This window comes from Panthera uncia, chromosome B1 (genome assembly GCF_023721935.1).
Source record: "Panthera uncia isolate 11264 chromosome B1, Puncia_PCG_1.0, whole genome shotgun sequence".
Taxonomy (NCBI): Eukaryota; Metazoa; Chordata; class Mammalia; order Carnivora; family Felidae; genus Panthera; species Panthera uncia.
This window is the reverse complement of record NC_064811.1, coordinates 157,905,241-157,919,923: the sequence shown is the minus strand read 5'-3', so window position 1 is coordinate 157,919,923 and position 14,683 is coordinate 157,905,241. Positions and strand designations below refer to the sequence as shown.

The 14,683-nt window shown below is 44.1% G+C and overlaps 2 protein-coding genes across 3 annotated transcripts in view; one reads left to right on the top strand and one right to left on the bottom strand.

Moving 5' to 3' along the window:
• TM2D2 (TM2 domain containing 2) overlaps positions 1-14,683 on the top strand; it is a 42,315-nt gene that overhangs the window by 3,285 nt on the left and 24,347 nt on the right. Inside the window, exon 4 of one of the 2 annotated variants that reach the window (XM_049632442.1) lies at positions 1,293-1,796. The exons of the other annotated variant lie outside the window; for it this stretch is intronic. Coding sequence (XP_049488399.1) covers positions 1,293-1,506 — 214 coding nt within the window. The 3' untranslated portion in view covers positions 1,507-1,796. Of the gene's footprint in view, positions 1-1,292; positions 1,797-14,683 lie in introns of those variants that run through there. 2 annotated transcript variants of the gene reach the window in all.
• On the bottom strand, positions 3,844-14,617 carry HTRA4 (HtrA serine peptidase 4). The gene is made up of 9 exons (XM_049632444.1): positions 14,034-14,617; positions 13,489-13,588; positions 12,501-12,705; positions 11,430-11,624; positions 10,975-11,007; positions 9,272-9,386; positions 8,585-8,642; positions 8,069-8,164; positions 3,844-4,140 (listed from the first exon to the last, which is right to left on the bottom strand). Exons 1-9 carry the CDS (start codon positions 14,509-14,511, stop codon positions 3,975-3,977), a joined length of 1,446 nt encoding a protein of 481 aa, XP_049488401.1. The 5' UTR covers positions 14,512-14,617; the 3' UTR covers positions 3,844-3,974.

Below are 14,683 nucleotides of genomic sequence, written 5' to 3'. Positions count from 1 at the left end.
GTCTGACATCCGACATCGGCTCAGGTCAGTGATCTCACGGTTTGTGAGTTCAAGCCCTGCATCAGACTCTGTGCTGACAGCTCGGAGCCTGGAGCCTGCTTTGGATTCTGTGTCTCCCTCTCTCTGCCCCTTTTCCACTCGCTCTGTCTCTCTCTGTCTCAGAAATAAATAAAACATTTTTTAAAAAGTGTTAATTAGGGGCGCCTGGGTGGCTCAGTTGGTTGAGCGCCCGACTTCGGCTCGGGTCATGATCTCACAGCCAATGAGTTTGAGCCCCCACATCGGGCTCTGTGCTGACAGCTCAGAGCCTGGAGCCTGCTTTGGATTCTGTGTCTCCCTCTCTCTCTGCCCCTCCCCCACTCGCATTCTATCTCTGTCTCTCTCAAAAATAAATAAATATTAAAAAAATTTTTTTTTAAAGTGTTAAAGGGGCAACATGATTACTACTGTGCATAATCCATGGACAGGGGCAATGTGGTTATAAACAGAGAGGACCCTGGACCAGAGGCCAGAAGTTTTAAATGTCTCTTTCATCAACTAGCTAAGTGCCTTTGGATGCCCAGAGACTAAATCCCTCCCTAACCTACAGAATAAAGAAGTTGGACCAGATGATCTAGTGCCAAAATTCTTATGATAGGTATAAATCCTGTGAAAATAGCCTTAGTATTTCAGGAGTAAAGGTTTTATTATGAAAAGTGTGGGTTTCTCTCCTTGAAATAAGTTTATCTTAAAGAATTAGGGTCATTTCTGTAAATTTTGCTTGAAGGCACAGAATGTACATCATTTGCTAATGAAGAGTCTGTGACGTTTAGTGATATTAGGGCAACTGCAATTGAGTGTCATTGCAGTATGTAAGACCCAAGTCCTTATTGAAGAAACCTCACTTTTAGTTGCCACAAAACAGCAGAAGGGTATACGGAGATCAGTATTCACCTGATGAAACACGACAGCACTTCCTTAGAGAACTGTATTCAGAAATGCAGCCTCAGGAGCCTGCCTGTGTCAGGGAAGGATGCGGGCCCAGACTCCCCTCTACCAGACTGTCTACAGAGCAAATGTGCTTCACTGTTTCTTGTATAATCCAAATCCGTATTTGTTCCTATAGGTCCCAGGTAGTGCTCTTTTACAACACTAGACCAACTAGAGATTTTCTTCGGTGGGGGGGGGGAGAGGTATATCCGAGGCTACAGAGGAACTGCTACACTATCTCTTCACTTATGTTAAGTTCGTTAATCATTAAATGTTTTAATTTTCATGTGGTAAACATCTTCCTTTTCATTCCTTCTGTCTAGATATACTGGACACTACTTCATAACCACTTTACTGTACTCTTTCTTCCTGGGATGTTTTGGAGTGGATCGTTTCTGTCTGGGACACACTGGCACAGCAGTAGGGAAGCTGTTGACACTTGGGGGACTTGGGATTTGGTGGTTTGTTGATCTTATTTTGCTTATTACTGGAGGGCTGATGCCAAGTGATGGCAGCAATTGGTGCACTGTTTACTAAAAAGAGCAACTGTCATGGCCCAGAGAGGCACGTCTTCTGAATTCATCTCTCCAAGCTCAAAACTCTTCCTTGATGCCAGACCTGACCATTACTTTCCCTCTTTGGAGGGAATGGGTTTGGTTAGGAAGGTTTCTCTGGACTCCGGGTTTTCAACCCAAATTTTACCTTGCAGACTAGAAATGACAAACCAACAGTGTTTGGGAATCAAGTGTGTACCTTTCCTCATGTACAAAATATAAAGGATAGTGACTAACTTATAAGCTGCAGAGGGGTTTGCGTGCTCTTTATTTCTGTACATTGCTGTATCTTTAATACTTTGGAGCAAGTGGACCCAACAAGATGAGCAAGTGAACCTTGTGCCTTTTGTGACCCTAAATCTTCATGCAGAAGAGATCTGAAGCTGAACCGTGAAAATCTTCAGCAGAAGTAAAATGGCCATGGATTTTAATACACACTGAAATTCTGACTTTCTGAATTTAAATTGCAGAATAAATTTTGCCAACCTGGAATGCTGTTTGGTACTTTCAGTAGGTAGAATGAGACTCAAAATTCTGTTTGTTTTGCCAAAAGCTAGGCATTTAAAATGAACCACTCTGTTAATAATCCTATAGTTAACATCACTATTTTGCCCCAGAGGCAGTATATACAGTACAATAATTTCTTCATTTCAATTATATTTTGAAAGCCCAACAATATCAGTCATGTCTGGGTTAAGCTATCCTCTTGGCTATCCTATCCAAAAATTAGTTATTCACTAGTTTAGAGAGCCTACGTTTTAGGCTGGTAAAAAACATATCATACACCTAACTGTAAAACTATTCTTCACAATTATGTAAGATAAGGTGAAAGAAAAACAGATGCTTAAAGGACAGAATTACTAAGTACTGGGTAGAGTTAGGGTATGATTTATGGGGACAAAGAGAAACTGAACACATTCTGTCAAAATAAGTGTGGTTCCAGAAGCTCTCACTGTGGGCTATAGTAGTCAGTAGGGAAAGAGACAACAGGCTTTTGCATTCCCAAATCACTGGGAATAAAAGGAAATGTTCTGAATTATAAGTGGTTTTAAAAGCTTAGTTCCCATCCTTTGCAATTTAAGTTGAAAAGAACTGCTAACTATAAAGTAAAAGGAGGACTTTGTGGACAAACTAAGAGCCTGATATTCAGGATAAATTCTAGAAACAATCAAGGTAGAAGTACTCAAAGTTTAGTCCCATAATAGTTGACTTAAAGACCAAGAATCACAGTTTAAAAAAACTCTGGATATGTTCCATCATTATGAATCAGCTTTTCTAAAAGTTTCAGCTTTATTATCCCTGATAAATATGCTCACTGTACTTCTATTCTTAAATGGTCGCAACTGTGAAAAATTAAAACAGATTATTCTGTCTTGAAAGTTCTGTGCCACATTGACCTTAACCTTGTTGTCTACAATAGTAATAATTGGTAGATTCTTATTCATAGTCTCTATACTATAAGTATATAGTATTTTTTAAATTGTTGTAGGTCACAAAGAAACTAGACCCCCTCCCCAGGAAAAAAAGCACATAAACATAAAATTCTGCATAGAATTTAAGGAGACACTGTATTAAAAAAAATAACTACTAAGAGAAATCTGGAAAACAAACTAAAATTAAAATCTTACCAAAAATAAGATACTACTCTAAGCCACAAGTCCTGCCTCATCTCACACTTTTTAAAAAAAATCTCAGGATATTCACAAACCCCCACCAAAAGCTACTTTCTTTAAAAACAACACTTTGGCAACTTTCAGACTCAAAATCATTAATGTTGCCAGGAGGATGAGCTTGGGTAAAAAGGTAAAAATCTGTAGGTTATTGAAGTATCAGTCTTATAAAAGAAGCCCTTCTCACAGTCAGAAAAGCTTTTGGAGACCACTGTCAGGGTGATCATGAGAATCTTTAATATTTCTCTGTGACACTCTGCAGTTGCCAGTGTCAGTTTGACTTGCAAATGATGCCCATCCTCTGCATCTATAAACCCTGGCCAAATATGATACAACCTGAAAAACTGGGAAAAGGAGTATTATTAACAATTGGATTTCCTTTGCACTCTGGATTCAGGTTGTTTCTTCATATTTGGTGTGTGTGTGGATGTTTGTGTTATATCCAGTTTGTAGCTATAGAGAAGTTTTAAAGTCCTAAAGCGGCCTTCTGTCAAGGTTAAATTAGAAACTGTGCCTTTCAGTTGTTTCTTTGTTTAAATAAAATGTTATCAGTTCTCAGACTTCCTGGCACCATGTCCTTCACTTGCTTTAGTAAGGCTTCTTAGCAACCAACAGTAGAGCACCCCAACCAAAAGGTCCCTGAATGTATGTGTGTTTTAAAGCATTCGTTTTTCTTTATAAGAAAGAGAACCTAAAACTTGCCATCTTTGGTACATCTTCAATACAAACCAGGTAATATAGCTTTGGTTTTGTTAGATAATTTCTCTTTAAGGCAAGATATTTAATTGATTATTTCAGGTGTGACTGTCAGGATCAGAGTTTGACTTCCCCGACGAACCATCATGGAAAGGGAATCACTGTCCTTAACAGCTTGAGTAACATCAGTTGTGGTGGTAACAGGTTGCCCATTTATGCTGACAATTACATCGTGGTCTCTCAACCCAGAGCTGGGGGGGGGGGGGGGGAGAAAAAAACCATGAAACTAAGTTTTGCTTGTCCCCATCCAGAATTTAATGTCATCTCTTGGCATTATTTTGCTGTCATTAAACATACAACCAGGAAACCAGAAATAGCCTCATTCCTTCCAAATATGAGGACTATCCTAAGATAGTCCTGGGGACTATCACCTGGGGACAACAGTCTTACTTTTATAAAGTCAATACTCTAACAATCATGTAAAAAGTTTACTCCTCCCGTATATGGGATTTGGTTTGGAATAGGGAATTTAGCTTTTGGTTTTTATCATTCTCTGACCTCTGTAAACCTCAAGCAAAGACGAAGCAATATATTTCCAAGCAATATATTTCCAAGCAATATACATTTTTCCCCAGACAGTTGTACTCTATCAGTTTGGTTTTGACAGCCCACTTGTCCCATCTTCACCCATGGTTGTGGAAGTAGAGACTATGCTGAGCTGCATGGTGGCTCTGCTTCCAGTTAGTCAAAAACCAGTCACCCCTCCAAGTCTAAATATTTAAGGCTCTGGTTGTAGGCTCCTTTTCCCCAAAGCTGTGATTACATTCTGTCTCCAACACGTTTGCTTCACATAGAGTACACAGTCTAGAAACAAAAAGCACCTCCAAACATGAAACACTGCAATAATATATGGCCATGCTGATGATTTCTCTTAAAGTCAGTAATAGGCTGGAAGAGGCTCATCAAATGAAATGACTCCAGGAGACACCATTTTAAAGAAATGGGAGGGGCGCCTGAGTGGCTCAGTCGGTTGGGCGACCGACTTCAGCTCAGGCCATGATCTCATGGTTGGTGAGTTTGAGCCCCGCATCGGGCTCTGTGCTGACAGCTCAGAGCCTGCTTTGCATTCTGTGTCTCCCTCTCTCTCTGCCCCTCCCCCACTCATGCTGTCTCTCTCTGTCCCAGAAATAAACATTAAAAAAATTTTTTTAATAAAAATTAAAAAATAAGGGGCGCCTGGGTGGCGCAGTCGGTTAAGCGTCCGACTTCAGCCAGGTCACGATCTCGCGGTCCGTGAGTTCGAGCCCCGCGTCAGGCTCTGGGCTGATGGCTCGGAGCCTGGAGCCTGTTTCCGATTCTGTGTCTCCCTCTCTCTCTGCCCCTCCCCCGTTCATGCTCTGTCTCTCTCTGTCCCAAAAATAAATAAAAAATGTTGAAAAAAAAAATAAATAAATAAATAAATAAACGTTAAAAAAAATTTTTAAAAATAAAAAAGATATGGGAAGTCAAAGGAAGGATGTGGGAGGATTACCAAGAATGTGGAATTTTTTTTAATAGAAATTTAAAGCAAGAGGCTATGAAAAGAAGTTTGAGGGCAAAGCTAAAAGCATGGAAAACCTTTAGAACAAGGACACCTCAGGAGGATGACTGGGGCAGTGTACAAAGAAGAAACTTAATTCATTATAGTTCTGTGAATAGAAAAAAAAAGATAAAGAAACCTGCCAGTTATTAGTGTAAACTACAACCAAAATGAGGGAGTGAGGCTTAGCCAGGATAAATGATCTTTCCCGTGTCCCACAGCTTGGAAGAAACTAAAGGATTTGATCCTGGGTCTTTCAGACTTGAAAACGCACCTGGCTACTCACTCTGCCTCTCAGAAACAAGACAAGGAGCTACAAAACGGGTTAATCCAGGGGTTAAGCCAGATTCCACATCCCTGCTCTCTGGATAATTATGTACCTCTCAAGTAATTACCTCTCTGTACCACAGCTGCCGTTTCTATAAATTAATGCCTATATCATAAGACTATTGGGGGCTCAAAAAAGTATGTAGAACACTTAAAATGATGCCTGACAGTGGTTAATAAGTGCCAGCTGTTATTACTATAATAATTGTGATTATTATTAGATATAAGTGGGTGAAGCCAGAAATAATAGCTTTCTGGTTTATCGGTGACTTCAAGCAAGGCCCATATTTTAATGTTCATCCAAATCACCTGCAGCTCTTGTTTAAAATGCAGATTCTGGGGCACCTGAGTGGCTTCATTTGGCTAAGCATCTGACTCTTGATTTTGGCTCAGGTCATGATCTCACTGTTGGTGAGATCAAGCCAGGAGCTGGGCTGCATGCTAACAGCATGGAGCCTGCTTGGGATTCTCTCTCTCTGTCTCTCTCTCTCTCTCTCTCTCAGAATAAACATTTTTAAAAATAAAAATAAAATGCAGATTCTGATTCAGTGGTAGAGCCTGTCGTTCTGCATTTCTAAAAAGCTCCAGGTGATGCCAATGCTGCTGGTCTACAGACCACATTTTGAGTAGCAAGGACTTGGAGAGCTGAAAGAAATAGCTTTGGCCTTGAGCCAAAAGTTAAAAATAAAGGGGTGGGGGGAGGGCAGGAAGCAAGAAAGTTTAGAAAAGCCTATGACAAGCCAAATTTAGTAACATGAGACCTAACACTTAGCTATTCTGAACAGTTAGTACCCTGTGGTTTCTTCCCCCTAGTAAAAGAGTTGCCATAGTCTAAAAAGGTGACTGAGCTCTTGAAAACCAAAAATAGTGAGAAAGGGATATTGAAGAAGTATAAGAGAGACTCAGGAAAATAACTGTAGGACAAACCACCTCTTCCCTCAGTAGTTAGTATAAATGTTTAAAGACGAGTAAAATCAGCTGAGCACTTCTTTGATAAGCTATTCTAGCCTTTGCTTTATTTACATTCATTCATTCATTCAGTGCTGGCCTCTGATACGGTCTTCCAGAGGTCAAAGAAAAAAGTGTCTGAAAGTACCTAAAATATATTATTAAACCATTAGTCCTCTGAATTCTTCCTGTTCTTAATAACTAAGGTATCGAAAGAGTAGATTTGAGAATTCCTAGCAAAATTAATTTAAGCTTATGCTATTAACTCACCATGAATTCTTGGGCTACAAAGAACCATCCCCTTCCCAAAAGAAGTCCTTCCAAACACAAGTATTCAAAAGTCTAAATCCACACTGTCCAATAGAAATGTAAGGCAAGACACATACATAATTTTAAATTTTCTGGTAGGCGTATTTTTCTTAAACTTTTTTAATTTTTAGAAATATCTTTAAAAGTAGATGAAACTAATGTTAATAATATACCTCTTGGGGCGCCTGGGTGGCTCAGTCGGTTAAGCGTCCGACTTTGGCTCAGGTCATGATCTCACGGTCTGTGGGTTCGAGCCCCACGTCGGTCTCTGTGCTGACAGCTCAGAGCCTGGAGCCTGTTTCAGATTCTGTGTCTCCCTCTCTCTGACCCTCCCCCATTCATGCTCTGTCTCAAAAATAAATAAATGTTAAAAAAAAAAATTTTTTTTTTTTTTAAATAATAATAATATACCTATTTAGGGGCACCTAGGTGGCTCAATCAGTTAAGCGTCCACCTCTTGATTTCAGCTCAGGCCATGATCTCACTTGTCATGAGATCGAACTCCACGTCAGGCTCCACGCTTGGAACCTGCTTGGGATTCTCTCTCTCTCTTCCTCTCTTTCTGCCCCTCCTTTGCATGTGCTTCTGTGTGCATGTTCTCTCTCTCAAAGTCAATAAACATTTAAAAAATATACCTATTTTAGCTCAATATATGTATTATCATTTTAACATGTAATTTTTTAAATTATTAAGTTATTTTCCACTGTTTCATATAAGTCTTTGAAATCCACTAGAAACAACACACACCTGTATGCTACTATACAACATCTTACACAATGCAGTGATTAAGGTATGAAAGGCAGTCCTTCCAAAACAAAAGGTATGTTTAATGGAAAAATATTTTACATCCATTGCCTCTTTTTTTATTTAAATAAAATTAAAGAACATTCAGTTCCTCAGTCACACCAGCCACATCTGGGTATTCAACAGTCATGTGCGGGGAGGGCCACTGTACTGAACAGTGCACGTCTCAATCCAACACACATTTTACCACGGCACGTGAGCTGCGCTCTTACCTTTCAGCAGCTGTTCCTTGAATCACCTCATACACAAAAACTCCAGAACTCACATCAGGGAAATCTGGATCTTGCCTTTTCATCTCTTGAAGAAGGCTAAGAAAAGTGAGAAGAGTTTTCCCGGAAGGTTAAGAAACACAATGACTTAATAATCTTCAGAGCCCTGGCCAAAATCTCCAACTCAGTAGGTACTCTTATCTATTCTACTCAAGGCTCCAAGTGGCCAGGAAGAATTCCATCAAGCTGGTCACAGTTATTCTTCTCCGGGGGTGGTCTGGTTCTCTGCCGAAGCCTGGGACCATGGGACATTTATAAGGTAGAGCCACAGAGAAAGAAGCTACTGAAACGTTCAGCAAATATTGGTGCCAGCAGAGGCACCTACTCTGTGACAACGAGGCCCTGCAGTCACAAGAGTAGCTAGTTGTGGTCCAAATGCTTTAGATCGCCTGTTAAGACTGTCCAGCTGTGACTTTTGCTTCTGAAAAACAACCCAGACACATTCAAACCCACGCTTACTTCATAGTGAGAGGCAGCATCCGCAGACCGAGATACTTCTTCTGTGAAAGAGCTTTTCCTGGAAAGGAAAATTATAAGGTGTTACTAACAACAAGAATTCCTTCCTTTGGGCAGAGCATAAAAGACACCAAGTCATGGATTATCCTTACTATTATTATAACTGCCTTTTCAGGGGCATCTGGGTGGCTCAGCCGGTTAAGTATCCAACTCTTGGTTTCGGCTCAGGTCATGATCTCATGGTTCAGGGATTCAAGTCCTGGGTCAGGCTCTGCATTGACAGTGCAGGGCCTGGGGTGCTCTCTCTCTCTCCCTCTATCTCTGCCCCTCCCCTGCTCATGCTGTCTCTGTCTCTCCCAAAATAAGTAAATAAACTTAATAATAACTGTCTTTTCGGGCTGTCAGCAATGAAAATGCTTCAGAGAATCTTTGTCACTAGCATGAACACTCCTCCCATCCACTCCCATCTCTAGCCCATGGGTTTCCTTTCCACCACAATTCACATATTTCTGGGGACAATACATGCCTGGCTTTGTGCCTTGTCTCCCAATATTGCCACTCAAGCCAACGTGATAAAAGCTGGGTATTAGTGACTCAGTATTCTACAGAATTCCTAATGGCAGTCTCTACGATAGATTGAGTGCTCCTGAAAAACACAAGAAAGGAAGAAAAAGTCCTAACTCCCCTCACCTTTCAACTGGCGCTCATGGAATTCTGCCAAAAACTGTCGAATTCGATCTGAGGGAATTGCGAAGGAGATTCCCGCGGTCACCTTGAGTGTATTTATGCCAATCACATCACCATCCTGGCAAGGGAGGAGCCATCATTAGGTCTCCAAGTCATGCAAACTGATAGGTGCAAAACTAAAACCAGCAGAGGAGAGAGTGAAGCCAGTCACTGAGGGTCAGAACACAGAGGGGCTAGAGGAAAGCAGACTTCAACAGAGAGCAGCGGATGTTACCTTATGGGACACACAGCGTTGTAGGAAAACCAGGGGAGGGGGGGGTACCTACCCATGTGCAAATCCCTACTGAGGACATTTTTTAAAATCTTGAGCTCATTTTTTTCCTTCGCCAAACTGATTTTAAAAGTGAACCACAGTTTGTATTTTGACAGGGATAAGAGGACAGGGAGTATTTGCCTTTTCTGCTTAAATGAAACTAAAAAAAACATGGAAAAGGCAAAAAGGCAACACTTCAGTGAAACTATTCAGGATTAGCTAATTGACCTTAGAGAACAAAGCTCTACAAGGCCGAAGCTGAGAAGCGGGAAACACTTTCCTCTTGATGCACTTCACCATCTTTTAGCCTTGTTGAGTAATGGCAAGGGTAGAAAAGAGACTTCTGATCATACTAAAATACGTATTATAGGGGCTCCTGGGTGGCTCAGTTGGTTAAGCATCCAACTTCGGCTCAGGTCATGATCTCACAGCTTGTGGGTTCAAGCCCCACGTCGGGTTCTGTGCTAACAGATCAGAGCCTGAAGCCTGCTTTGGATTCTGTGTCTTCTTCTCTCTGCCCCTCCCCTGCTTGCTGTGCTCACGCTCTCTCTCTCTCTCTCTCAAAAATAAATAAACATTTTAAAAAATACATATTATAATTCAGTAGGTCTGGAATGTGTCCTGAAAATGTGCATGTCACCCTCCTCTAGTAGACTCATTGTCTACAGGAGAAAGCAGGTGCAAAAAATTACATGCATTGCTAAGCAAAAAGGGGCTCAGTAATTTCACATACAATTCATCCTCCAAAAAGTAAGTGTAATGTGTGAAGAACCAAAAACAATCAGCTCTAAGGGACTCAGAAAGCATGATCACAGACTGTCTCAAACAGCACTACACTCTCATGCTTTCCCCACATAATTGAGCAACAAGAAACTCCCATTTCCACTAGAGATGCTGAATGAAACTAAAGAAACATGACAGAGCAATGGATTCTTACTGTGGCTTTTCTGTCATCTATCAAGACTAAATTTAACCCTGAACAGACCACATCATGTAGTTAGCATCTTGGGATCAGGAACAGTTCTTCATACGCAGCAGCAGAGGGGTTTCAAGGATAAACCCTACATAGTACTGTTGGTCATTTAACATCTATTTTAGTTTAGTGCCCAGGACTTGTGTTAACTACGCGATGAAGACAGAAAGCATGCTCAAGAGATGTCAGTAAGCATAAGTAAACCCTAGCACTCTCAGTTTGATGAAATCACATGCCAGGAGGATAAATCCACTGTAGATTTAAATTTCTGCTAACTGGTTACTTAAACGATGCAATAACAGAAAAGCATCTTACCACAAATCTCTACACAAGGGTGACATCCTAGTCTGCATCATGGAATTTGTAAAGTCTTTGAAAGTGAGGAAGAGACGTGAAGCAGCAAGGAAAGTGGTCACTTACCAAGTTCACCAGAGGTCCCCCAGAATTCCCATGCTGAAGACAGAAATTTGGAAAAGTCAGTACTTTTCTCCTTGTCATTTATACATGGTTCCTAAAGAGGTTTACCAAAAGCAGCCTATGCTGGTGAGTGCCTGTTCCTCCTAGATAGGCAAAGCTGTGCCCCCGTCATCACCAACGCTGAAGTCAGTGCCAATGAAGGACAACAGCAAAAGGACCACCACCTTCTACAGCAGGGGGTGACCCCTATGACAGACCTAAGAGGCTACCATGGATGCCAATTATCACATCAAACAGGCTGAACTCTAACAACATGGCATGCCATCCCTCTCGTGAGGATCTAACTGTACTCTGGACATCCCCAACAGGCCAATGGGAAAAGAGGGCATTCTTACATGTCCTTCTCACTGTCCTGTCAGTACCTAACGGGTTGAGGATGGCCCTCCCAAGTGACTTACGTTAATTATGGCATCAGTCTGGATATAGTCCATGTTCGAATCCTTCAGCCCCAGCTCTTTGCCCCCTCTCTGTGTAGTGCTGACAATTCCTGCAGTCACTGTGTTCTGCAGAGAAAACGGGCTGCCCAAGGCCACCACGAACTCTCCAGCCCACAGGTCAGATGACCTTCCCAGCAGCAATACAGGAAGGTCAGTCTGCACAAGAGCAGAAGGGATGGGAAGGACAGAGAGGTGAAAAACAAATCAAGAACAGAATCAACCAGTATTTGTGTTCAACACATATATGACACCGTCTCTATCATTTGGGCAGTTAAAATCCAAGAATCACCTACCCACCCACATACATTCTACAAGTGCCTGATGCTTCTTCCTCAAATTCCAGCAACCACCAAACTCTCTCACTTGCTAAGATGATCAGTATCATCTCTAAAATCTAAAACTATTGCTTTGTAGAAATTACTATAACTAAACCACCAGTGAAGTAGCTGATGAACATAAACTGACATTAGCAACTTAGCTCGATTCCAGCTCAAAGGTTCCTAGTCAAGGTTAAGCCACAAACAGAAAGGAGATCACCCAGAGCAGTGCTTCTCAAATTTTAACGTGCACACAAATCACTTGGGGATCTTATTAAAATGCAGATTCTGATTCTGTAGCCCGGGGTGGGATCTGAGATTCTGCATTTCTAAAACATTCTCAGATAATGTCAATGCTGCTGCAGTGCAGATTACACTTTGTGTAGCAAGCACCTCAAAGTATTCCTCAGCAGCTTTGAATCCATTGCAATCATTCCTAGTATTCTAAGGCAAGCAGAAACAAAGCTTCCCAGAAGCAGCATCTGTTGAAAAAAGAGGTAAAGGAGGCTGGATAGTTAATAGAAATTGTTAGGCATATACAGATGGGCAGAGAGGAAAATAAACAAAAGAGGAGTGAAAAACAGGAAAAAAAAGAAACCAGAAAAGAGCATATAGCAGGTAGAAAAGATGTGTGGGAGTGGGGTGGGAAAGAAAGTATCAGCAAATTGATGAAAATCCCCAGCTGTACAGACTGCTCTGGCCCTTGCATACTCACGTTTGGCTCAATCTTAATCAGCGCAAGATCCAATTTATGGTCAATGTCCTTGACAGTGGCTTCATACTGGACCCCACTCTGGAGCTCCGCCTGGATCCGCTGCTGGTTGGTGAGGACGTGGGCATTGGTAACAATGAGCCCATCCTCAGACACTATGAACCCAGAGCCACTGGATGCAGGAACATCCTTGCTGCTAAGAGGTGACCTGTCTCAGCAAGACAACGGCATAAGCAGAGGGCAGGAAAATTAGGGGATCTATCACAGTCTGGGGACATGGGAACTTCTCATTTATCAAGCATACTGCCACCACGGTTTTCTCAGACATTTTACTTTCTCCTGTCTGTTTTCATGCTCTCCATGTGTAATTGGATTCTGCGTGTTCAATGCCTTGGCCATCTCTTAGGATCACGAATGAGAGCTGATTCCAGCTCCCCTTTTCCAGGGACCACCTCTGACCCCCACCTTCAGCGATGGTCAGAGCAGCAACCCTCTGCTTCAGAGACCTAATCTAATCATGCTACTGGGGCCAAATGTGGATCCCACGTTACTGAGTGCCACATTACTGAGGACCCAGGCAGGGAGAGAGTGTAAGAGAAGGCTGGTTCCAGCTTGGATCCACTACTAACTGGTCTTGTCACACATGATTCCTTTCCATGCAAACGAGCAGCCTGAGCAAGATCACCATCAGGATGCCTTCTAGCTCTTACATCTGACTCTCAGATTTTGTCTGTGGGAGATGAGGGAGGGAGCAACCCCAGACAACTAAGTGCAGAGGAGTGGCCCAGATTTGGAAGTCAGGAACCCTACGCTTCCGCTCTTTGGCTAAACCACCCTGAACAGATTACTCAACCTGTTTTGAGCTGCGATTTCCTCACAGCAGGTTTTATGACTAAACGATGCTTGTAAAGCGGTAGCGCGGGGACTTAAGTGGGCAGGCGTTCATAAACAGTCCGCTGGGCAGCTGGCGGCCGCCTCTTGCCTCCTTTACCTGCGGAACAGCTGCAAGTGAACCACGGATGGTGCCACCTTCTCCACCACGGCGGCGATGAAGTTGTACTTGCTCCTGAGCCGGCCTACACTCCTGGTCCCTGAGAAGAAATGCTCCATGCTTGGGGGCGGTGGGCGTCCCGCTGCCTGACCGCATCTGGTGTCCTATCCCCAAACTCCCGGTCTCTCTCCTCCTCCAGTTCCCTTTTCCCTCTCCTTCCTCTCTTCGGGCTCCCCTTTATGTTCACGGCCATCCCGTAAGGATACGCCTTGAGGAAAACAGAGCTGTCATCCCATCCCGGGTGGGGGGGGGGGGGGGAAAGAGAGAAAGGGAAAGGGGGAGACGGTGTTTAACAGGCCTGGGGAGGCAAGCGGGGAGAAACCACATGGGAACTGGTAAGGAGACACCTAAGAAGGAAAGAAAATTGGGAACAAGGAGTTGAATCCGCAGGCAAAGGCGCAGGGACGAGCCTGCGGCTAACCGCGAGTGCGGCGCGCCGCTTAGAGGAGTCGCGAGCGCCCGAGCGCGCGCGGGCCGGCGCTCACCTTGGTCGGCGCAGTCGCCCTTCAGCACGGGCACGGCCGGGAGCGCGCCCCGGAGGCGCGCGGCGCGGTTCTCGGCGCGCAGCGCGCACAGGTTGGGGTAGGTGCGCCCATCGCTGCCGCACACGGCCGCTCCCGCCGCGGGGCAGCCGCAAGTGCCCATCCAGGCGCCGCGGAAGCGCTGGGCGCTGAGCGGCGCGCGGCACTGCAGCCCCGGGGCGCACCGCCGGCCCAGCGTCCCACCACAGGCCTCTCCCTCGGCCGCCGCGCAGACGCGGCAGCAGCGGCAGCGGTCGAGCACCGGCGTCGCCCCAGCGGAGCAGGTGGGCAGCGGGGGGCAGCGCGTCGGCTCGCAGGCCGCCGGACAGGGCAGCGAGGGCCTGGACTTCCTAGCCTCGACCCTGGGCACAGGCAGCGGGGGCAGCAGCAGCCACAGCAGGAGTTGTCCGAGCGCGGTGGGCCGCAGCAGAGATCTAGTCATTCTGCCCCCTTCCTTCTTCGCTCTGTTCCAGTTACTTTGGTCTCGCAACTGCTCTAACGTGAGCAACTTTCTCCCGGCTTTGGGTGTCGCCTCCGCCAACCCCCACTTTATGGGGCAGAACCTGGCAGATCCCACACGTATCACCCACACCGTCCCCGCCCCGGGGCCAGGT

Excerpts from the sequence above, each read along its gene's own strand:
- HTRA4 (XM_049632444.1), bottom strand. The coding sequence starts at position 14,511 with ATGACTAGATCTCTGCTGCGGCCCACCGCGCTCGGACAACTCCTGCTG. Across the intron at positions 11,008-11,429 it reads AGACTGATGCCATAATTAAC|CATGGGAATTCTGGGGGACC; the intron begins GTAAGTCACTTG and ends TTCTGTCTTCAG. Across the intron at positions 9,387-10,974 it reads GGGGACCTCTGGTGAACTTG|GATGGTGATGTGATTGGCAT; the intron begins GTAAGTGACCAC and ends CTCCCTTGCCAG.